General features: G+C 28.7%; 3 protein-coding genes across 3 annotated transcripts; 2 read left to right on the top strand and 1 right to left on the bottom strand.

Moving 5' to 3' along the window:
* Positions 1-5117: 5117 nt before the first annotated feature.
* Positions 5118-12003, bottom strand: LOC119669899 (protein MAK16 homolog). Its single transcript, XM_038079946.1, has 4 exons — positions 11886-12003; positions 11774-11820; positions 10944-11709; positions 5118-5378 (listed from the first exon to the last, which is right to left on the bottom strand). The coding sequence occupies exons 1-4, from the start codon at positions 11898-11900 to the stop codon at positions 5190-5192; spliced, it is 1017 nt and encodes a 338-aa protein (XP_037935874.1). The 5' UTR covers positions 11901-12003; the 3' UTR covers positions 5118-5189.
* Positions 12004-14761: 2758 nt separating this feature from the next.
* Positions 14762-19994, top strand: LOC119669898. The gene is made up of 4 exons (XM_038079945.1): positions 14762-14983; positions 15141-15479; positions 17931-18579; positions 18642-19994. The coding sequence occupies exons 1-4, from the start codon at positions 14880-14882 to the stop codon at positions 19914-19916; spliced, it is 2367 nt and encodes a 788-aa protein (XP_037935873.1). The 5' UTR covers positions 14762-14879; the 3' UTR covers positions 19917-19994.
* A 2063-nt stretch (positions 19995-22057) lies between these two features.
* Positions 22058-22997, top strand: LOC119669382 (uroporphyrinogen-III synthase-like). The gene has a single exon (XM_038079251.1). It carries the CDS (start codon positions 22130-22132, stop codon positions 22901-22903), a length of 774 nt encoding a protein of 257 aa, XP_037935179.1. The 5' UTR covers positions 22058-22129; the 3' UTR covers positions 22904-22997.
* Positions 22998-23952: the final 955 nt, after the last annotated feature.

Raw genomic sequence — 23952 nt, 5'->3', positions numbered from 1 at the left:
AAATGAAAATAATATCAGAGGAAGCAATTCAATGTCGTATGAATTTTTTGCAATTCTAATTTTATTTTATTGGTTCACCTAATTTTGACGTCACGATTTACTGAAGAAAATTCAGTAATTATCTGAAAAGCTGAGTCAGAAAATTTTATTGGGGCTACAAAAAATGTGGGTTTGGATTTTTACACTTTTATATATATATACATATATATGTATGTATAACATTTTGATTTTTAAACAATAAATAATGTAAGTAATTAAAATAGTATGTAATGTTATTTATTTATTATATATACATATATAAATATTTAGTTTACATATACATATGTGTGTAATGAATGTATATTAATTACTGTGTAATAGTATATAATGTTTAAGATGAAGTATCAGATTTTATGGTTACATGAGTTTTCTGAACTTTTGTTTATTCAGGGTTAACGTAAATGTAATTTATATTTTGAATTGTTTTTAATAATTTTTTTTTTAAATCAAAATTTTAAACACAATTAAATAAAATGTAGGAACTGACCTGAAGATGACTAAGTGAGTGCTCCCAGTTATGGAAACATTTTCGGAATTAAAAGTATAAAATTTCATATAAAGAAAATTTTTATTTAATCACTGATAATTGCAATATTATTCATAATTTCTTCTGAAATAACAAAACAATGGGCACGTCTATTAAAAACTTAAACAAAGGTTATAAAATATGATCCTATTTACACACTCAATGTAGAGGCCCGTAAAAAAATTAATTTCCGGGTGATGCATTACTAATGAATAGACATATGTATGCATGGAATCATCCGTTTTATTTCAAAAAGAACTTCAGTTCCTTAAACCTTACCCCGTTTGAGATTCAACATATCGAGTATATCTATTTAGATTATTGAATCAATTTCTGAGCGCTGAATTTCTTTTTCTTCATCTTTTTCATCATTCTTTTGAAATCCATTAAATTAAAAAGTATATTAAGATATATAAATCCGATCGTTATTCATAACTAATATTATTATATTAACACCTAAATTTATAAATTAAACCAATTAAATCATAACATTCATCTATTATAAACTTAAATAATCGATTTGGTTTCTGACTTATCCTTTTCCCTTTTTAATAGAAATATTCACCAATACGATGACATTTTCTCTGTGAATGCCCGGCTTTGGCATCCAGAAGAAATAGATTTTTAGTAAGATACTTCTTTGACAGTTTATTAGACTGTTAATCGGTGAAAGACCTACTAAATTATCTAAAAAATACTCTTCTATATAAGGAGTTCGAGCGAGTAATGTGGTAGAGAAACGGCTTAAAATCTTCAACCGAGGTACAAGGAAGTCAACTGATGGCCTGTCACTGCAACCAAACAATCAACGATGACTGATTTTACAAGTGATAATGTTGATCATTTCTGTAGTGAAAACTAATTGAAAAGATACTGATTGGATTTCGTAGTAGGTCTAATTAGAATCAGACCTGTGGAACGTGTTGGCATTCAGAAAAAATAGATTTTTAGGAAGATACTTCTTTGACAGTTTATTAGACTGTTAATCGGTAAAGATAAAAGACCTACTAAATTATCTAAATTCGTCGGTATGGATTTAGACTATACTCTTCTATATAAGGAGTTCGTGCGAGTAATGTGGTAGCAAAACGGCTAAAAATCTCCAATCGAGGTTTAAGGAAGTTATCTGATGGCCTGTCATTGCAACCAAACAATCTACGATGACTGATTTTACAAGTGATAATGTTGCTCATTTCTATAGTGAAAACTAATTAAAAAGATACTGATTGGATTTCGAAGTAGGTCTAATTGGAATCGGACCTGTGGAACACGTTGAAATAGAATGTAGCACTAATCTAAATATTTTTATATTTACCTAAATAAATTTCTCATAAGAAATCAATAATTCACTATTGATTCTCGTTTCCCAAAAAGGCTATCCGTTATATCCAAAGATTTTCTGAATGGCATGTTCCATTTATTTAAAATTACTTAGTGGTTCCCAGATTTGAATCAGGGTTCTATTTAAAATTTTTCACTCAGCTAAAGTGTTTAAATTTTTTTTGTTATTATAACGATCAGACTTATTAGTTCCTAATTAGGTTAGTTTAGGAAATCGAATACCGATACAACTATCAGTACTTCTACTTTAGTATGTTTTTGGCACATTGTGATGCCTTAAAGGTGACCTACATATAGATGCTTAATTAGCGCGAGTACCGATACAGCTATGAGCACTTCCACTTTAGGATATTTATGACCCATTGTGATGTCTTAAAGATTACCTACATATTGGTGTCTAAGTAAACCATGTTGAAAGTAGATGCCATCTTTTAATTACATTTAAATTTTTTTTATTAATTACACATTTTTTCATAATTATTAAAAATGTATTGTTAAACTTTAAAAGAATTAAAAATAATATATTTGGAACTGAGGTGTCGAGAAATAGTTGCCTACAGTCTTAAATATTTTTTCGTTTTTTTCTTTTAATAGTTAAAAATTAATAATATATGCATAAGTATGTATGTCTAAATGTATATCAAAGTAAACAATATTGCAGTTTAAGTCAACGTAATTTTGCAACTGCATATTGTTAATGTTAAGTAAATATTATCGGACTTAGAGCAAAAAAAAAAAATAATTGTTTAAACATTGTTATAAGCCACATAAAATGAGATAAGCGTTAATGAGAGATATGCTAATAAATACATTATCAACTATTCTTTAGGAGCTTGAAATCTGTTAGGTATACATATATTACTTCAATACACATATATCATATATTTAAAGGTCTTTGAAAACAAAAAAATATCTAACAATATAACTTTAAATATTTTTTTGTAATAAACTAAATGGTAATATTTCTTACATATACATATATATAATAACAAAACTGACAATCTATAAAGATGCTGAAAAATGAAACGTGAGCCCATGCAGGTTCATCAGCTTATATAGAACGGCAATTTATATCAATGTCATGTAAAATATATTTTAATCCGGTTTTGCAAATCTGTATAGGCAATACTATAAATAATTTTTTTTTTTAATAAATTGTTAATACTCTTACGATTGAGTTTGTTTTAATTACTATACGTCATCAGTTGAAACCGGTTACATTCTGAACAAAAAGAATCTGCTATATAAGTGCATTACTTTAAGCGCAATGTGAACAAGTGAAAATAGTAAGAATTGTGGAAATATTTCAATACTTTGATTTTGATACTCTACAGTTGGTATTCCTAAAATAAACTATAGTATTCAAACAATAATAGAAACTATCATAACAGATTGCTACCAGTTTTTACAAAAACATCTTCTTAGTTGAAATAGATACACATGCTTCTGAAAACAATTCGTGGAATCCGTGTTGCACCTTCTTTGTAATCTGCCTATATTTAGTCAATGCAAGGTTAAATGTCTTTCGGTCAACTTCTCTTACCAACCTACAAAATTAGGCACTCAACTAAATTTATAGACAGGAGGAGAGTAGGAGAGTAGTCAGGAGAGTAGTGAGAGTAGTGCCTTTTATCGTTGTCTATACGCTATTAACTGCATTTCTTTTGGGAATCCATTTACTCTGCCTATGAAACGGTAATCCGTGATACCGTGAAACGTGCCATTATTTAAATTCACGTGGGTTTTGTTGTGTAAGACCGCCACTTCAACTTAACCTAACCTTCAAATATACAACATTTCAGTAACTTTTCCAGACCAAGTGGATGTGTGCAGACATACACTGCTTGGTTGCCGTTTACTATAAAATCTATCACAAAATATTTTCAATACAGGCTTCTAGTCAATCATATGAAAAACAAGAGCCTACCGTCCTTAATCCCTTTGAATATAAATATTGATTCTAGTTAAGTTCAATTTAAATCTCACCCATTACCCAATCCTACGCTACTCCCTAACAATCCCTTCCCCTTTCACACACCCATCCACATCCAAACCCCTATATTCGTCACGTAATTCCTTTTATTCTAACTGCTTTTCAGATCCCCGCGGGTTATAACAATAACAACCGAACTTATTTTTCTAACTGTGTCTACTTCGAATTAGATAGCGTTCAGTTCGTGATTGTGGCATCTGCTAGATCGCCCTTCTGCGCAAATGGACTTAAAGATTCTCAAATTCTTTTTCAAGAATACAGTAGGGACTTTTGAGTGCTTTTTACTGTTAATAATATTCCTATATATATATAATTTTATATAAACTAATTAAAAAGAAATTCCCATATTTCCTAAGACCACTGCTGATGAGTACTTGGCAATATTCAAAACAGGGTTGTATTGTCAGCCAAATTTAAAAAAAAATAACTAAAAAATGTTTGTCTTTTCTTTGATATTCAAATCCGTCAAATCCTTATTCGCTCTTAATTTCTAATATTTGATTTACATTGCATACAACAACAATTTTCCATCCGACGAGACCATGACTGTCTGCATAACATGTCATTAATTAATATCAGTAATTAATTTAATATTAAGATTATTATTTTTTTTATTTAAATTTATTTCCTTGATATACATAAATATCAACAAGTAACTTTATAATAAGCGCACTTTGTATGTCTGGTTTTACTATAATAATTGCTGTTCAGAATTTTTCATTGAAATATAAATTATCCACAAGTAACTCTATAGTAAGGGCACTGTTAATATCTGGTTTTAAAATAATTGAAATAATTGGTATTCAGAATTTTTTTTGTTTTTTTTTTTTCATATATCAATATCGTAAAAACTTCAACGCTACTGCATCTAAAATGTAGCGGGTTAGTATTGTTTGCTTAAGTGAGATACTTACTTTTTTGTGTTATAGAATAACACCCGCGCGTATTAGTGAATATACAAATATGTACATTAATCATAATACCCACAGTTATTATTAAATTATTAAAAGTTTAAAACGTAAAATCGCCCAACAGCCGGTACTGCGGCCAGAAGACTCCTCTTGTACCAATTTCAATATTGATTACACAAAGCCCTTGAAGCTTTCTGAACAAAGTCCAGAGTTAATAAATGTTAAAATATTTAAAATAAATTATATACAGAAATCTGTTTAAATATTATATTTATTTTTTCTTTTTATTATTTTATATATCATTTTTTATCTAATTTCATAATATCTATATATATAAAACACAATCTCACTGTCAAATAAAATACTTGACCCATATACCTTAACGGCGTATCCTTTGCATTGACGTATTAGCTTCAGTTTCCATCTCATATTCAATTTCTGGTTTAGCTTTCCGAAGACGACGTTTACTCGTAGGTTTACTGTCTTTACTATCCGACTTACTTGTGTCTTTCTTTGATTTAATATATTTAGGCGCGAGTACAAAGGCACCGGGTATAACAGGCGTGTCCTGTATTAAAACGAATTTTTAATTAATATAATTTATATTTTTCTAATTTAAATTTTATATTTTTTAAAGAAATAAAATATAACGCAAAACACCGTATGTATATTAAATTTTAAAATAATTATAATTTGTTTAAAATTTTACTATTTAGCTATTCAAAAAAAAATAAATAACTTAGATTCATTGAGTAAATTATTGAATTATTTGAAACACATTGAACTTTTGTAACACAACTAAATAATACACTGCTCTGCTCTGCTATTATTATTATTTTTATTTTTATTTATTCATAAGTTTCAAGAAAACAGCAATAACAATAACAATTATTATTTTGTTAATAGAAGCGTGTTAATTAATTTTAAACTGAAATACTTAAATCAACAATTTTCAAAATTTTGCCCTTGCAATGAACACGTTTAGTTGCCGGATTTGATTTGACAAAACGATATTTGGTATATTTGGGATATGAAAAAATATATTTAAATTCATTATTTAATAATAATACAAAAATAATAATGTAATATTATTTATAATCTAAAAATTCTACAATAATGTTTGCCACTAATCAGCACTTAAAATCATATCGAAAGAATAAAGCTTACACAGCAGCAGAAGCTATAATTTGACACAATAATTTTTATTATTTATTTTTTACTGCTTCGATTTTATCTAGAAATATTTTATTAAATTACTTGCTTTATTTAATAATTTATTATATTTCACTTTTATTTATTTTATTTAATTTATATACGAATTTATGGCGCAAATATGAACAAACGAGAGACGACGACGGGCCGAAACGGTCGACTGCTGGTAGAGCAAAAGTTACTGCCGTAATGAAATGAGTCTAATCAAACGCGTACCAGACAACGTTCCGACCTACCGTGTTCGAAATGCTGAGATAAATAATTTTTTTTTTTTTTGTTTATGTCATTACAATTAAAACAAACATAATATTTATTTTTTGTAAAATAAAATTTAAGTGCCGGCTTGAAATAAATTAAAATGCAATCATAACAAAAACAGTGGCTAATAAATAAAAAAATAATTAATCAAGTGATTTAATTGAGATAGGTACGTGGTTCGAACACCGGGCCGCGGCTACTCTCCAAGTAGTGCCGTGATAGTTAAATAGAAGAGTTTGAGAAAAGAATTACGACAGTTAATAGAAGCATAACCCAATACAATTATACAATTTACTTAGATAAAAAAATACTAAAATTTCTAAAGTTATTAAATAGTTTTTATTATTCTTATAAAAACGGGCGGTGCTATACTTGAAGTTTGTTAAAACCTTCAGATGTTATAATTGTTGGTTTTTCTTACATGTGGATTTGGCGATCATAGGATCGATAATAATTTCATTGTTCCCATTTGTATCTGCCAAAGCTTAAGAAAACTGTTGTCAGCATAAAACTCGTTGTCTTCATACCAACCCCTGCGGAAAATGGATTAGAATATGCCCAAGGTAAGGCATGCCTGTCGTAAAAGGTTTCTAAGATCGAATGATCATCACTCGATACTGTTTGAAGTACAAATGATAGAAAGAGTTTCACTTATAACACCCCATCAGAACTTCGACTAATCTGATCAATTGAGAATAGCTCCTATTATATAATGGAAGTATTATGCGGACTGTGGTTAAAACCCAAAGTTACACGAGATAGATGACTGCGTTCATTACTTTCATATGATATGGAGTTCACAGGTTGGGTGTTCGTAAGAACAGCAGAGATGTTAGATGGACCTCGCTTTCTTGGAATCTAACTGAATCTAACTTTATATTGAATCCAACTTTATATCGACAATTTTCAAATCTGACATAATTATCTAAGTAGATTCTAAATCCGATTTGTTCTTTATAGAATTGAAAAAAAAAATAATAATATTCTTAGAGATCAAATTTCGCATTTTTTATTGAATCCAACTTTAAATTGGCGACAATTTTAATATCTGACTTAATTATCTAATTAAAATCTAAATCTGACTTGTTCTTTATAGAATTGAAAAATAAATAATTTTCTTAGAGATCAAATTTTTCTAAAATTTGAACTATGGAACTATTTACGAATTATCGGTGAATAGGAAAAATAATCGAGTGTATGTTTTCAAGGACAGTTAATTCCTAAAAGACCTAACCAACAAAAAAGAATAAATAGGTATAGAAGTAAATTGAATATTTTGGGGGAAACACATCTCTTTAGCTATTCGTACTCTGACCACTTCAATATATCGGGACACAAAATGAGAAATGAACACACAAGAACTTCATCGGATATGGTATTTTTTGATCCAAAGTAAACGGAGTCATATAAATATACATACACACATTATAAACAGTTCAAACTGATGTTACCAAAAATTAACGAGAACTTTATAGGTTTTCTTAAACATATATTATAAACTATAGATTACTCTAGAAAGTGTACTCACTGACAACATTATTAAGCACCTAATTTTTTGCGAATCACTGACTATAATATTTACTTTGTTGAGAAGAGGTTTATGCTATGGAAGCTATTTGCAACTATTTTGTATTCATAATAGTTAAAATAAGAACACTAAATTCTGATGTTATAAGCAGCAGACAGCACATCCCCTTTCTACTCTCAAACATCTTTCCACTTTCAACAATTTTTATATAAAATGAATTTTAAATACAAGAAGTCAACAAAAACTTAACAGGTTTTTATATATTATAGATTGTAGATTACTATAAGCTGTAGTCACAACTGACTTTACCTGCGCCAAGCATCTCATTTTTAGGTGTCACTGACAATTGCATTTACTTTACCGTGAGGAGGTTTATGCTATAAAAACAATTTGCAATATTCTGAATTCTTTGTACTCAACTTTAAGACCCTGAACTCTGACATTAAAAACAGAGAAGAATGGAAGACTGTTGTTAAACAGGTTAAGGTCCTACATGGACTACATGTATGATGATGAAATCTGATATTGTAAGAAGCAAATATTACATCGCCTAAATACTCACAAATCTCTCTCTACTCCTTGAAAAATAGTTTAAATCTATAATTGAACTATGAGATTGTAAGAAGCGAATATCACATCTCCTTAATAATCTCAAACATCTCCCTACTCCTTGAAAAATAGTTACAATTTTTTTTCAATGGTATGAGATGGACTCTCAAAACAATTGACCTATACGAGTATCATTTTTCAAAGTTGATTTCTAGGGTATTGGTATTATCTATGGTAGGGTATTATTAAATTATTCTTTGAAACTGTATCTCCTAGTTTTAATTATTAATATCACTACTAACGGAAAACTGTTTATATAACTTCAATTAAATATACAAGCAATCGATTTAAAAAAAGAAATTATATAGGGCTGTGTATAATTTGATCATCCGTTATTTTAATAAATGTTCTTCATTATATTCCATTAAAAAGCTTTTGTTATAGCTTCAAGTATCAAAAAATAATTGATAATAATTTAAATTACTTTTCGAGTAAAAAATTTATTAACTTGAACTTTAGAATTGTTCTGCTGCATCGTCGTTGACTTTGTTGCCGACTTACTACTTAAGAGCAAATATTATTTATACTCGTAGACATTTTTTTCATTTTTTAATAGTAAATACTAATCACACGCTTAAGATTTTATCATTTCTTTGTCAATTTTAAATTACAGCTATTTAATTACAAGTTTCATTCAATACATGAAAAACACGTAATTATTCGATAATAATGATCAATCTTGCTTATTATAAATGCAAAAAATATAATTATGCTTCTATATTGTTTTGCATATGAAGCGATAAATAAAAAATTGATCATAAATACTACTTAAGTGACTGAACAATTCAATAGCTTTTAACTATCTAGCGGACTAGATAATCACTGACTTACATTTACGACCCATTTTAAATTACGACAAGTCAACACAAAAACTACGTATTATCACAACTAACATGAATTTATAGATAAGGCTATATATATACATACATATATATGTCTAAATCTATATTTGTATATAATATACAGAAAAAAAAATAAAAGGTTGGATCATTATCTAACACAGATAATATCACTGACGAATAGTGTTATTATTTAGTAAAATCATCTACTACTAGTATTTATTAGTGGAGCTGTAAACGTTATCGAAAACTATAAATATCGATAAATATCATTAAAATTAAAACAAAATTTTACCAAGTCTATTCAAATAAGATTCAAAGATTATCTTACAAGATTATCTAAATATGTATTCATCAAACATTTAAATAAACTTTGTTGATTATTTAAACTTTAAGCTTTAAGTGTTATCGAAAACTATAAATATCGATAAATATTATTAAAATTAAAACAAAATTTTACCAAGTCTATTCAAATAGAGTTCAAAGATTATCTTACAAGATTATCTCTATATGTATTCATCAACCATTTAAATAACCTTTGTTGATTAATTAAACTCTGCTCCGCTGGAGAATGTAAAGCAATGGTACAACAATCGATAAATATCAATTCATCGATACTTAAATAGCAGATTTGATGAGAACTAACAGTGGCTTAGATGTCAATGGATATTTAATTTAAACTGGGTGTAATTTTAGTTTAATTTAACTAAATGTAAGAAGCTTATCCTCCATTCTCCTAAGAGAACACAAAAATCAAAGGAAACTTTCACAGATGGTAAACCATTTAGACATTATACATATTGCTCCTTTTAAAGAAATACAAAATAATCATTGCAATAAACCAAAAATATGTGCGCTTACAAAAAAACACTCCAAAACGACACTTTTTTAAGAACATTTACGGCTCCTAAAAGGCACATACATCTGAAGATTTCCGCTGGATAATTTTTAAATAGATTAAATCAGTGCAAGTGAAATATATTATTTAGAGATTTTAGAGCATTACTTGACCGGTTATTTCAAAATTGATTGCAAATGACTTAAAAATATTAAGAAATCAATTGATTTGGCATATTTTCTGATTCATTTGAGTCATCTGATTCAGTCCTCTGGTATTATAAAAAATACATTAATTTTGGGATCTAAAAAAAGCTTATATATGGAAAAATTGCTCCGAAATGTGTAGAATTTATCCTCATGAAAGAGTGTTTTGGGACGGTTTTGTTTGATAGGGAAGTCGCTTTTGTTAACACAAACATATCAAATGAAGTTCCTTTAGATCTTCCAATATCCACCACTACAAAGAGTAGATTCAAATTACACTGGATGTTTGAAGAGTGTTAGGCACAAACATGGAGAAGTTTCTTCACGTAAAAAGTATTTTTTTTTTGATTTTTAAACCATTATTTTTCATTTCTTATGCTTTCGGGTTTAGTCACAATAATCTACTCTGACTGCCTTAGTTTAATTCTACCATCCCATAAATAAATTGTTTTTATAACTTTATAATAAGTAATATAAACACACATTAGATAACAGATCTAAACTATTACACATAGTCCATAACTACTTTGCAACTTATAAGAAAGAATTGCATGTAGTATTTGTACACAATTAGCGTCTCTGCGTTAATTTTTAAATTTCATCCAACTGTTAAAATATATCATTCAGATAACAATATGCTTACCTCAATATCATCTCCATTCTCTTCATCTGATGATGCAAAATCACTCTCCAATTCTACTTCTTCTTTTTGACCAGAATCACTTAATGCATCCTCATCATCACTATATTCCTCATCATCATCTTCCAAATCGGATTCAGCTTCAACAAATTCTTCATCAAGTAATTCACGTCGTACATCTTCATCAAGTTCCATTTCTTTTTCAACTTCGGCTTCTTCTTCCTCACTTTGTTCAGCTTCTTCATCTTCAATCTCTTCCGCTTCAAGTGCCTTATTAAAGACTGTCTGCGGGAAGTTGTATATATCTTGATACGTGCCACGTTTCAAACGTTCCAACAATTCCTTCTCAATATGATTATCAATTTTGGCTGCTATAAGCGCCTTTTGTTCTCGTCTAGTTTCACGTCTTTCTATTTTCCTAGACAGCGGTACTATAAGTTTCTGTCGTCGCAATTTCAGTTTACGCATACGCATCAGATACTGTGTAATTTTCAAGAAGCGCTGTTTATTTTTTGCTATCATATATTTAGGCCAGAAAACTAAATTTTCATTTATTTGCTGTATTGCTTTCTCAAAGTTTCTTGACAGTTTGACGCGTTCCCAAGTTTTGTTCGGCATGTGTGAACGTTCGGCCGTCTTCATGAAAAGATAAATAATACCATTTTCTTCACGGACTGTGGCATATTGAGAGTTGGCGAGCGGGCAAGTGCGTCTTGTACATAAGCCGGTTATATTGTATTCATGTCGACAAAATGTTCGCGTATCAGTTCTGTTGTAAAAAATTTATGAAATGGTTAATATTATTCACTATTTTTATTGATATTTATGCTTACCGAACTTTATGTGAACAAAACGATTTGTTTATGATGCTCCACACAAGCTAAAAAGTAAATATTGATAAATTGATATAGTTGTTGTTGACAGTACGAATCCTTTTATACTTACATCGTCGTGCTGCATTTTGTACTATTAAAATAAATGTAAAAAAAACAAACTATAATTCAATGCCAGCAACAAAATAAAGGAACACGTGCCGCGGCAATATACTCAGTTGTGATTGCAAATGTCAAACTCAACAGTTGTTAAAATTTCGGTGTAGTGAAATTCTCTTTGCTGAATAACCCAGCAAGACTTAAGAGTGGTAAAATGCGTTTATATATCTTTGATATGAATCATGTGTATAATATAATTCATTAAATAGTTCAAATTTTGAATTAGAATTTTATTCTTACTTGAAAAGGAGAACAAAATAAGTTTATTAAAATAAGGGATATACTTATATATTATGAACAAAATTAAATAATATATAATTATTATTTAAATTTATTTAAATATTATTAAATTAATAATTATATAAAATATTTATTTAAATAAAAATTATTTTAAATTATATAAAAATCAAATTTATAAAATAAATGATTATTAAAAAATATTTTACCAATAAAAATTGAAAAATGAATTTATTTGTAAAATAAAAGACATTTTGGCCAATTTTTTCAATTACATATTAAAATATTATAAAAATATATAATGAAGTTATATTTTACCTTCATCCAACATTTTTTTGGCACAAGCCAAACATCAAATCAACAGGCACGTTGACAAATCAGCTGAGAACAAATGAAAAACAACTAATGTGAACAGTTTGAAATGACTGATTTGAAATGAGTCATCATATACTCTGAAAACTTCTTTTTAGCTTCGATGAAGTACTTTTTGGAAAGTAGAAGTTTCAAAAAGAGATACATCGTTTTCAAGGAAATGCAACCACCGAATATTTATTTATATTTCAAAAACAGCTATCTCAAATTGTCAAAATCCCAGGTTCAATGTTTTCATTTGCATTTGCAACACATTTAAAACTCGTCGAAACTGATATATATAAAATGAGATACATTGCGAGAGTGTGGATCTGATTTCCGCATATGAGATTTTGTATGCAGAAATCAGTCATTTGCTTCTCAATTGTAATTTTTGACCCAAATCACTCATTCGAAGCCAGTCTAAGACCGCCATATTAAGACCGGAAAGTATAAGAATTAGATATTAGCGACTTATAAAATAGGCTAAATTATTTCCAGTCTTTTTCTCCAAAACGTATTGAAATTTTAATAATTTGCTCCTGAAAGGACAGATAGCTTCGGTTTTGATGATGAAATTTTAACCGACATATTGCTTTTTCTCTCACTATTTATTTTATAATTTGCATTGAAAACAACAATTTTGGTTATGATGTGTTCATTTCTATATATAAAATGTATGTTTATAAAATGAGTTATGTTGCTTACTGACATTTTTTCTCTTAAATGTATAAAAATTCTAGTAATTTGCTCCTTAAAGACACAAATGTTGATATATATGACCAACAACATAACGATGCACAAAAAGCAATACTCCATATTCAACGTTAAATTTAATACCAGAGACCGTAACAGTTATCATAAAAAAAATAAAAATCACCTTATAACTATTATCATTGGCATTTTAAAATAAAACTCAAAAAATAATAATTAAATTTGCTTTATATTATATTCATCAAAAATAATTATTTTATATGCCTTTTATTTTATTAAATTAATTATTTATTTATTTATTAATTAATTAATTGTTAATTTATTAATTATTATCATTAGGCCTTTTCGGTGGCTCGCAAGTACGGCAAAAAATGCATGTTGGCCTATGTTGGCCACGCGAGGCATTGGCATCACTGTTGCAATCTGTCAAATGTTTTGTTTTGACAAACAGCAAATCTTGTATATGTGCATATAAATCAAATATATTTTTATAAAAATATTATAAAATTAAAATGAACACGGAATTAAAAGGAATGGTAAGAATATTGGAAATTTAAAAATAAAACACTAAGATAAGTAAATTTTTGTAGGTACTGTCGATGTTGGGAGAAGAAAGCAACGTTTTGCAGCGGCCGAGGGATGCAAGTTGTTTCACGGATTTTTTAAATGTTATGAATGCACTCTAGAAAACACTTCGTTTCCTTTGTGGTCCATAGTTTGCGTGTATTTCTATAAAAAAATTTTTTAGAAAAACTTCAAAAATTATGTTTGTTTATTAATTTTACGTATGTAAACTACAAATTAAATGAAATAAAATAAATGTTACTTGGTAATAACTAACATAATAAAAAATTCAATGTGCTTAATACTTACGATTTCTCCATTCTTATTATTTCTTCGTTACTTTTCAAGATTTTTCAAATTTTTGAATTCTGTTTGAATTTTTATTTCCTCAATTTTTGACATTTGATTGCACTATTCGTTGGAATTTTCAATGAAGGTTCACAATAGTTCGCTTATTGCGTTGGTAACATTTTTTTTTTTACTGGCCGATGTGGTTGGCCAGCATAACTATGCTGGCCGAGGTAGAGAAAATAGTGTTGTTGTTTTGCATACATTGCGGCCAGTATAGGCCAGCATAGGCCAGCAACTTGCTGTTTTTTGCCGTACTTGCGAGCCACCGAAAAGGCCTATTGGCATTTTAAAATAAAACTCAAAAAATAATAATTAAATTTGCTTTATATTATATTCATCAAAAATAATTATTTTATATACTTTTTATTTTATTAAATTAATTATTTATTTATTTATTAATTAATATTTAATTTTAATTAATTGTTTATTAAATTAATATTATAAAATTATATATAATTCATACTAACTGCACCAATCAGCTGCCGCGATGCGAGGTTGTATCTGGTGCCACCAAAAATACTTAAATGCTTTATCTAATATTCAGTAGTTAAACTGTGGTGAATTGCAAAGTATAAGTACATACAGACAGCATGAGGCCAAATGTACTGCATAAGGTGACATACACTTGATTGGTTGTCGCGGGGACCGCGCTAGTGATTTTTTTGCTGTGCAATATTTTTATAATAAATAATAAATTAAATTATATGTAAAAACATTCTAATTGTAAAATATGAATAATAATTATATTATTGAAATTGCGGCTAATACAATACCGAAATTGGCTTTTGTTTTTGTGGTGTTTTTAGTACTACATAAATTTTATGTAAAAGTGCGGTAAGTTAACTAATCTGACATGTGCGGAAGAATTTTAAACCGGTTGCCGCCTAATCTTTTTGTATAAAAAAATATATATGCAAACGAATAAATATATATGTTGAATAATTAGTGTAGCAAAATTTTGGCGCTATTATTAAATAAATTCTATTTATAGATCAAAAACTAAGACTACCGTGAATTGTTGGTTTTGCAATGAAAATACCAAAGTCCTATATGTCGAATCCAACAGTTGGACCTGTCCAAAATGTGAGCAATATAATGGATTTAACAAAAATGGGGATTGTAATCGCCTAATATATGAGAAATATGACTGCAGCAATCTAACTACTAATAAAATACAATTTGCTGATCCCTCATCAACACCACTTACCTCATCACCGCAAAATGGACTTTGTAAAGCATGTAATGAAGCCCAAAATTGGATAGTAGAAAAACGTGCAGAATTTGAACCAACGAAAGAAAATCGTTTCGATCAGGAATTTAAGGTCTACAAGTAAGTTAACGTACTATTAGAGACATTTATGTAGTGGTAAAAAAAAAATTAAAGAGATTAAAAGGTTTAGACGACAGATGTTACATCAATTTTTACCTGCTCAATAATGCCTTAAACTATGACCTTATTATCTATACTTTAATCAGTTTAGAATAAAAGAAAGGGATTATTTTTGCAGAACTAAAAAATTCAATTAGTTATATTTAATCATTTATATACATATTTTGTTCTGTTGATGAAATCATATTCGACCTTAACTTAGGAATGAAATTCACAAGGTCTTAAACATAAAATAATTATGTTTATTACAATAATTAATATAATTAAAATTATAATTAAAAGTAACTACAATTTGCATAAATAAACCTTTTTTAGGTATTTCATTTTATTTTTATTTATTCAAATATTGTTAAATGACAACATATATATTTAATTCTTATTATTGTTTATCTATAGATTATATCAATATTAATAAATATTCTAGTATTCATTAAGCAAATGTTATGTCTGCAGATTCCAACGTATTTTCGATACAAAATATTTTCCAAAATTTTTAAAATTCTGTAAATAAAGTATATATTAAGTTTGACTAATTGATCATAATAGAGAAGAGAAAATAGCATCATGCGTTGCAAGAAGATTAAGGACAGAAAAACATTAAACCCTATCAAACTTAAATTTTCTTAATCAGCCTACAAAATAAATCCATTGAACATTGCTGGTCTGTTTGTCAGAGAACCTCTAAGTATTTGAGCTATTTTGAGTTACTTGGTCCAGAAGTGGAGATAACGTTAGATGTTATAATATGACTGTATTCCTAATTCATCGGCAAAATAAACCGATCTAACAAAAACAGACTACAAGACTTTCCAATAAATATTGAAAAAGTTCAAGATCGCTAAAAAATTAAATTAGTTGACTATATGTGAAAACCATGAGAAATAGAATTAACAATCAAATTGGATATTCAGATGGAAAAATTTAATAGGTGTACAGATAAATAATTGGTTTCTAACATAGGTATTTTTGTAAAGCGAATTGATTGAAATTGAGTTTTCCATTTTATATATTTATATTGAGAAACTTATTTGGCATTCCAATATGATCAAAAAAAATTTTTACACCCCAACAGTTCATCTTCTTACATATATATATGATATAATTAATTGATCGTAACAATCGAACAAAATACTTGTAAAATTCTATATTGAAAGAATTAATCAATTCCGAAATCTTGAATTATCATTAAAGTCATAGTTGCACACTATGACTATAAGTAGTTTATGATACTTATCAAAAATCAACAATGTAATCTACATGATTATATGAATAAACATAGTACATATACAATTTAAGTTTTTGTATAAATAAACAATTTTATGCACATTTATTTACAAATTGTAATATTCTGATTAGTAGTGGAGAGAGTAAGATTGATGACTACTGTACTATCAGATAAGGAGAACATGTAAAAACCTTTGGTTTTCATGGTTTGGATTTCTTCATTAATATATTTCTAATAATTCTTATAGAATCCTTTCTATACCAGATCGTAATTTATTGAAAACTTCAAAATAGATTTAGTTTCTGTTTCCAGGATAATTTCTTCATTTCAATCATAAGTATTTTCGCGTAACATCCGATTAAGGTTTTTGAACAGATCATCGTTATCATAATCAACATCATTATCATCATCAACATAGATATACAGTCCATTTGAAACGTAAGCTTGTTTCACAACACCATCATCATCATCATCATCATAGATATACAGTCCATTTAAAACCTTAACTTGTTTCACAACATACTTTCATTCTTTCCAGTTCTTTGCTTTCATCTCTCTGAGATCTTACGGCATACTGCCGATTTTTTCGGTTCTAAATTCACCTTTCAATGATTTGCGAGCAGATAAAAGCCTCAAAAAGTCAGATCTGAAAAATAAACCGAACAGGAAAGAAGTTTTTATAGTATTATCGTTTTGTTGTAATAATATCTGATAGGTGGAGTAAGCGGTACTTTTTGATCTGTATAAAAAAATCTACAAATAACGTAGATCTGAAAGTTTCTGGAACTTTAATATAATATTTTTAATATAATTTTTTCATTTGAGTCCCTTTTTTTGCAACTTTAACCCAAAATACAACTCTCTCTTCTATTATTGGTTACAGTTACTGTTAGTGGACTTCTTTCATTTTTGATATCATATATATGTCATAAGATATAATGACTTATATGTCATAAGATATCATAACATATATGTCATATGTTATAGATATCATATGTCATAACTTTCCATTCTCTATTTGATATTGTTGTAGCTCTCGAGGATCTGTTTGTGTTGTCACTTCTTTTGATTGGTTTTAGTTGCATTTATCTTTATAAAATAATATATATTATATTGGTAAAAATACTAATTAAAATATTTTCTATATTTATGTTTGTATTTTTCAGTGCTCAGCTAGAAAAGCAGTATGGTTTATGCCGTACTTGTAAACTTCATGTACGTAACGTACTGAACGAGGGGAAAAATTTAGCTTTGGGTGCAAAATTTTTAGACTATGTCACCAAACGTGCGGGCTTATTGAAAGAAGGACAATTCACGGAACTTGAAGAGGCTGTTAAACAACGAAAGAAACATAAATTCAAGATTTTAATTGCCACAATGGCACTTTTGAATATATTTTGTCTTCTAGGCAATATGACGACAATAAAACGTGATATACTTACAGAAACATTTGGAGAGCTATTAGGAAGTAGTATCTTCAAAGTATTAACGCATTCGATTGCATTCATTCGTGTACTGTACACATATATGGACACCTTTAGTAAATATGATATTATAGCCAGAATTGGATCTTTCGTGCGCACACTTTTTATGATGTTACTTTACTCAATGGGTTTGAGTATGCCAGATATAGTTCGCCTAGATTTCAATTCTATATATATGGTTATAAGCCCATTTACAATCTTATGCACTGCCCTCTACTATAATTTATTGGATAGTTTGAAATTGACACGTTTTACATTTTTAGTCGCACTCTGGGCTGCATTTGCTATTGGTTTAGTGAGTGATGTGCATATCTCACAAAATATGTTATTCGTAAGTTTTAATTGAAGTTATCAAAACTATAAATAAAATTAATATTTTTTTTTATTTTTAAGTTTTCGGCGTCTGTCTTAACAGTTATTCTTACGTTAACGAAGACGAGCGACTGGTCTAGTGCACAACACGACAGTTCAACAAATAGTTTTCACAAAATTTACTCTGAATATTTAAGTGACGAGGAAACAAAGAGTTTTATAAGCGATTATTACAATAGCAGCATAACATCAGCTCATAGCAATCGATCATATCCTACAACAACCAATTATTCAACTGTAACACCATCCGCTCCATCAATAAACAGTTTTCCACGATCTCAACTTTCTCCTACTTTGAGTTATCGTACCTGCTTTACAAACAAGAAACCAACTTCATGCTCACCTAATTCTTCATTAAACCACAACAATAGCACGCCACATAATTCTACCTTTAGAGGAGAAGGTCTAAAATCAAGTAAAAATATTTTGCGAGAATCTGTACTAAATCTGAATCGTAAAAATAATGAGAATTCTTTATACAAAAACTCTTCGTTTACTACTAATCCCTATGGTGATACTTTTATTATCAAAAACAACGAAAGTAACTATTTAAATTCAACACTGCAACATATAGACGCAGACAATTGTAACAGAGTAGCTCATTCGCCGTTTTCGGCTTCTAACACTGCCTTACATCAATATAATTCTTATGCCGAGCCTCTGTTAAAGAAGAACAACCATAGTTTTTTAAATTCAACTTTACAAAGTATGGACTCTGATGTATTTTCAACAAGAGCCGAATCGCCATTTTCCGTTCCTAACAATACTCTACATCAACAAACACAAGCACACGTTGTTATGCCATCACCTTCAAATGCAAACACATCCTGGTCTTCAGGTGGGTTATTTAATCGATATAAACGTACAGAACAAAGAGCTACAAGTTTATTTCATGAACCACATAATACCATTGATAATAATGATGCAAAGTTTTCACGTTCATCTTCCTTATCATCAGGTTTTGAATCACAAATTGATCGTGATAATTCTGCATGTCCTGACAGTGTTCAAGCACCACATGCAACTTCGCGTTTAGATTATTATAATTCCTTCGAACCAATCAATGGAAATTATCACATTAATACAACTGCCAAAAGGAATTATGAGCAACCGTTATCAATAAATTGCTCTTCGCGGGCACAATCCGTTTGCTCTGAATTATGGAATCTGCCAAGCAATGGTAGAAGCATAAATAGTCAAAATTCTTTCAACTTACGTAAAATTAACGATGTACTGCCAACATATAGACGAGGAGATTTACTTAAGAAATGGAAGGAGAGTCAAATGACTTCTTAACAAATCTTCGTTCAAATCTAAAAGTTAACTATTTTGTTAATTATCGTTAAGCAAGAAATTGTTTTAAATTAATTTTTGTTCTCTATAGTATATATATATATATGTATGAATTAAATATTTATTGATTGAATTATATATAAGACTTAACTACTAGAATAGTTTAGAATTAATTTATTTGAAATTAAAAATGTTTTGAATTGACATAATTTTTTATCATAGGTTTAAGACAAATTATACATATTAAAAGACAAAAACAACCAACTTTAATATACTGCCATTTTTTTTTTTTGTGTGTGTTTCTATATATTAAAATTATAATTATTATATATAAAATACAATTAAATATATAAATAAAGAAGTTTTAAGGGCACGTGAAATTAAATTAATTTTGTTTTTATTTGTATTTATACAGTTAATTCTAATATTTTCTCTTATATACTCTCTCCCCCTTAACTCTAATTACATCCATCAATTCCCCTACCCATGTATTCGTCTTGTAATCCTTACATGTTATCTGCTTTTCAGATTCAGGAACATGAATTAATGATGATTATTTGTGGCTAATACCTTTTCAGTCTCCACTATTAAAATTTCGCAGACTCTATTGGCTCTATAAAAATCTGTTCACTGGACTTTTATGCCAATGACATAACTAAGATGATAGATAAAAACAAGAAATTAATAATGGTCCCGCCCACCATTGAACCTTGACAGACATGACTATTATAGTAATATTCTTTCCTATAAATATATATACATGTATGTTCACTGAACTATTATGCTAATGTGATCGGGGTGTAAGGTAAATAATTGGTTGTCTACCGCTCACAACTTTACCGCTTAAACTAAACTATCAAGCAACAGCTACCAGCATTGGCCAACAGATAATAAGTTGTGCTCCATAATGACACTGCTAGGTAACACGCATCTTTGATGATCCAGTACAAATTCACGAAAATTCAGTGTGAAGTTTTAATGTATCCATCGTTTAATTCAAAGCTTGCACCATCTAAATACTGTTTGTTTTAATCTATGCAAAACTCTCTAAATGGTAATAAGTTAGACGACCAAAGAGTTATTAAAAATCAAATCATTGACCAAGTTTTATACCGATAAACCACAGAAATTATGCACTAATAGAATTTTAAAGCTAACCGAAAAATAGCAAAATATTGGAAATAATAATGGCCAATAACGTTAGTTGAAGTGGAGAGGGGAACGAATCCTCCTCAATTAGCTAAGAAAACTATTTTGAATCCACAATTCCTCGTAATAGTGGGAAGAAGAAGGCAGTTATAGAGGCTAGATTCTGCTAAATGCTAATATTGGAGATTATCGCTGAGTGTGAGTGTGGCCCCCAAAAACCTAAACATAGTCCTAACCAGTACTGAAAGTAAACACAACAGCTGTTTTGGTGTTTTTTCTGAGAGAGTTGCTAGGCATAGGCTGCAGCAGACAGTAAAGGGTAGGCCGAGTCAATATGGTCAATAAAAGCTTTATTAAAATTCATTTATTATTTAACTAATAATTTCATTAATAATTTTGTTTAAAAGTATACCAAAAAATTACAGATACTTTTTATATCAACTAATATATGGGTAGAAAATGTAACAATCAATTATTGAACAAAAAAAAAATTTTTATATTTTAATAACAACTCTAAACAAATTCACCTTTTTTGTTATTAACAAAATAAGCCATGTGCGAGTTCGAGTAAATTGATGGTAAATATTATATTATATCGGTATGGCAGCGAATGTTAGTATTTACCAGAATTTTTAGTAGGGTAAATTACATAAAAATTAGGTAAATTAGGTATTATTATTGTGAAAATTTTATAAGATGTTTAATAAATGAATAAATAAATTTGAAAACTTTTAACCAAAAATAATAAATAAGTGCAATAAATAAATAAATAAATATTTACAAAATTGCAATACAAAAAATCCTTGGGAAATTTCAATTCACTTTACCTCAATTTGCCTGAATTCGCACACGACCATAATAATATTTTGAATAAAACAGTCGACAATTCAGCAATATTATAAATATTATTGTATTGTTGGTAAATGCAACCCTGTGTTTGTTACTTCACTTCTTCATTATTTTTTGTTTTTGTTTTTATATTTACATTCACATTCCACTGCAACAGCGCAGTAATTTTTTTAATTGCCTAATAATATAAAATTATTTTGTTATTTATAGTCGCCTAGATGAGTCGTCAAACGATAGTTTTCTTGAAATCGGAAACGGAGAGCTCCGATATGTATAATGACGTTCTACGAGAACATGGGAAGAACGTTATATTCGTTACTACACTAGTATTTTGTTTTAAAAATCTTGATGATTTACGAGCGAAATTATTGCAGCCGGACAAATATTCCGGTATAATTTTCAACTCGCCACGTAGCGTAGAGGCAGTGGAAAATGCGTTGAATGATATGGAACTTAATCCTGGTTGGAAATTGTTACACAATTATGCTGTCGGGGAATTGACACATAATTTAGCAATGCAGAATTTACAACAACTTTTCACTCACGGCAAACAAAGTGGAAATGCAGCCAGCCTATCACAGTTCATAATTAATAATTTTGATGGCAACAAGGAACGACCATTGCTTATACCTTGTGGAAATTTGCAAACAGATGCCCTGCGCACAAATTTAACTGAGAATGGTTTTGATGTGGAAACTTGTGAAGTGTATGAAACAAAATGTAATCCAGATTTGGCTGAAAATTTGGAAACTGCACTCAAAGACGATACCGTTGATACACTGACCTTCTTCTCACCGTCAGGCTTCAATTGCACCTATGACGTATTCAAAGCAAAAAATCTGTCTTTCGATAAATATAAATTGGTTGCAATTGGACCCAGCACACGTCGTGCAATAGAATCTAAAGGCTGTATTGTGCATCGCACTGCAGAACGTCCAAATGTTGAATACATTGTGAAAGCGTTATTAGAAACAGAAGGAAATACCAAATAAGACTGATGCTGGTTTTAAGTTGAAGCAACATTGTCTAACAATGTATTTAAAAAATATGAAAAATCATAAAAAAAATTTTTCTAAAAGCTTCAAAGGCTATATATTGTTTTGTTATTTAATTATTTTAAAATCAATAAAATGATTTTTTACTTAAGATTTTGTTATATATTTACCGGAAGATATATTGAGAAAAATGTATGCTATTTCTGCACATTTTCTTGACCCACTATACGTACAGTTATCGTTAAAGTTTAAGGTGTTTTATCTTGTCTAAATGCTAATTCAATATTGGCTATTAGCCAATTAAGAGTAATCAACCAAAGCAATTACAGTTTGTCAATATGAGATACAATTAATTAATTCTATGGTTTTATATTCCTATTATTTTTAAAACAAATTATATGTTTTTTAAGAGTAAAGAGAAAATCTTGATTTATAATTGGAACAAAGTGTGGAAGACAACATTTTCTTATTTTTTGATTTCTACTTGCTCACTCCTTTGCTTGGGTTTTTAATAGTTGCATAAATATGAGTTACTTATCCGCAATATTTGCATATATTGGTTAATAATTAATTTCATAATAACAATATTTTGATACTTTCAGTTTTTATGTGCCACATTGATACAATGTTATTCTTCTTGAAGGATGAAATGAACATATATAGCAAGAAGATGAAACAATAGAACTTAATATTCATAAACCATAAACTGTCTCTGTAGAAGACAAAATTTTTTTTCATCTAATCTCTACATTTTCACTCCTATTTTTTGAATTTTCATAGATGCATAAATAGAAATTTATAAATTTTCTGGCAGATGGGAATAAATAAATCCGTAATAAAAATATTTTAATTCTCTTACAATTCTCTCTGCTACAATAATACAATGTTATTCCTCTTGAACAATCAAACGATCATCTATAACAAGATTTTATGTGTATTTCATGACCACAAACCTTAATTAACTTGTTCTTCATCGTTGGAACCATTTATAATAACTAACAAAAAAATTTGAATAAACATTAAATAATAATATTAAGAAATAAAAA

The sequence above is a fragment of the Teleopsis dalmanni genome, chromosome 1, assembly GCF_002237135.1.
Source record: "Teleopsis dalmanni isolate 2A chromosome 1, ASM223713v2, whole genome shotgun sequence".
Taxonomy (NCBI): Eukaryota; Metazoa; Arthropoda; class Insecta; order Diptera; family Diopsidae; genus Teleopsis; species Teleopsis dalmanni.
The sequence above is the reverse complement of the archived record's forward strand: the minus strand, read 5'-3'. Positions and strand labels throughout refer to the sequence as shown.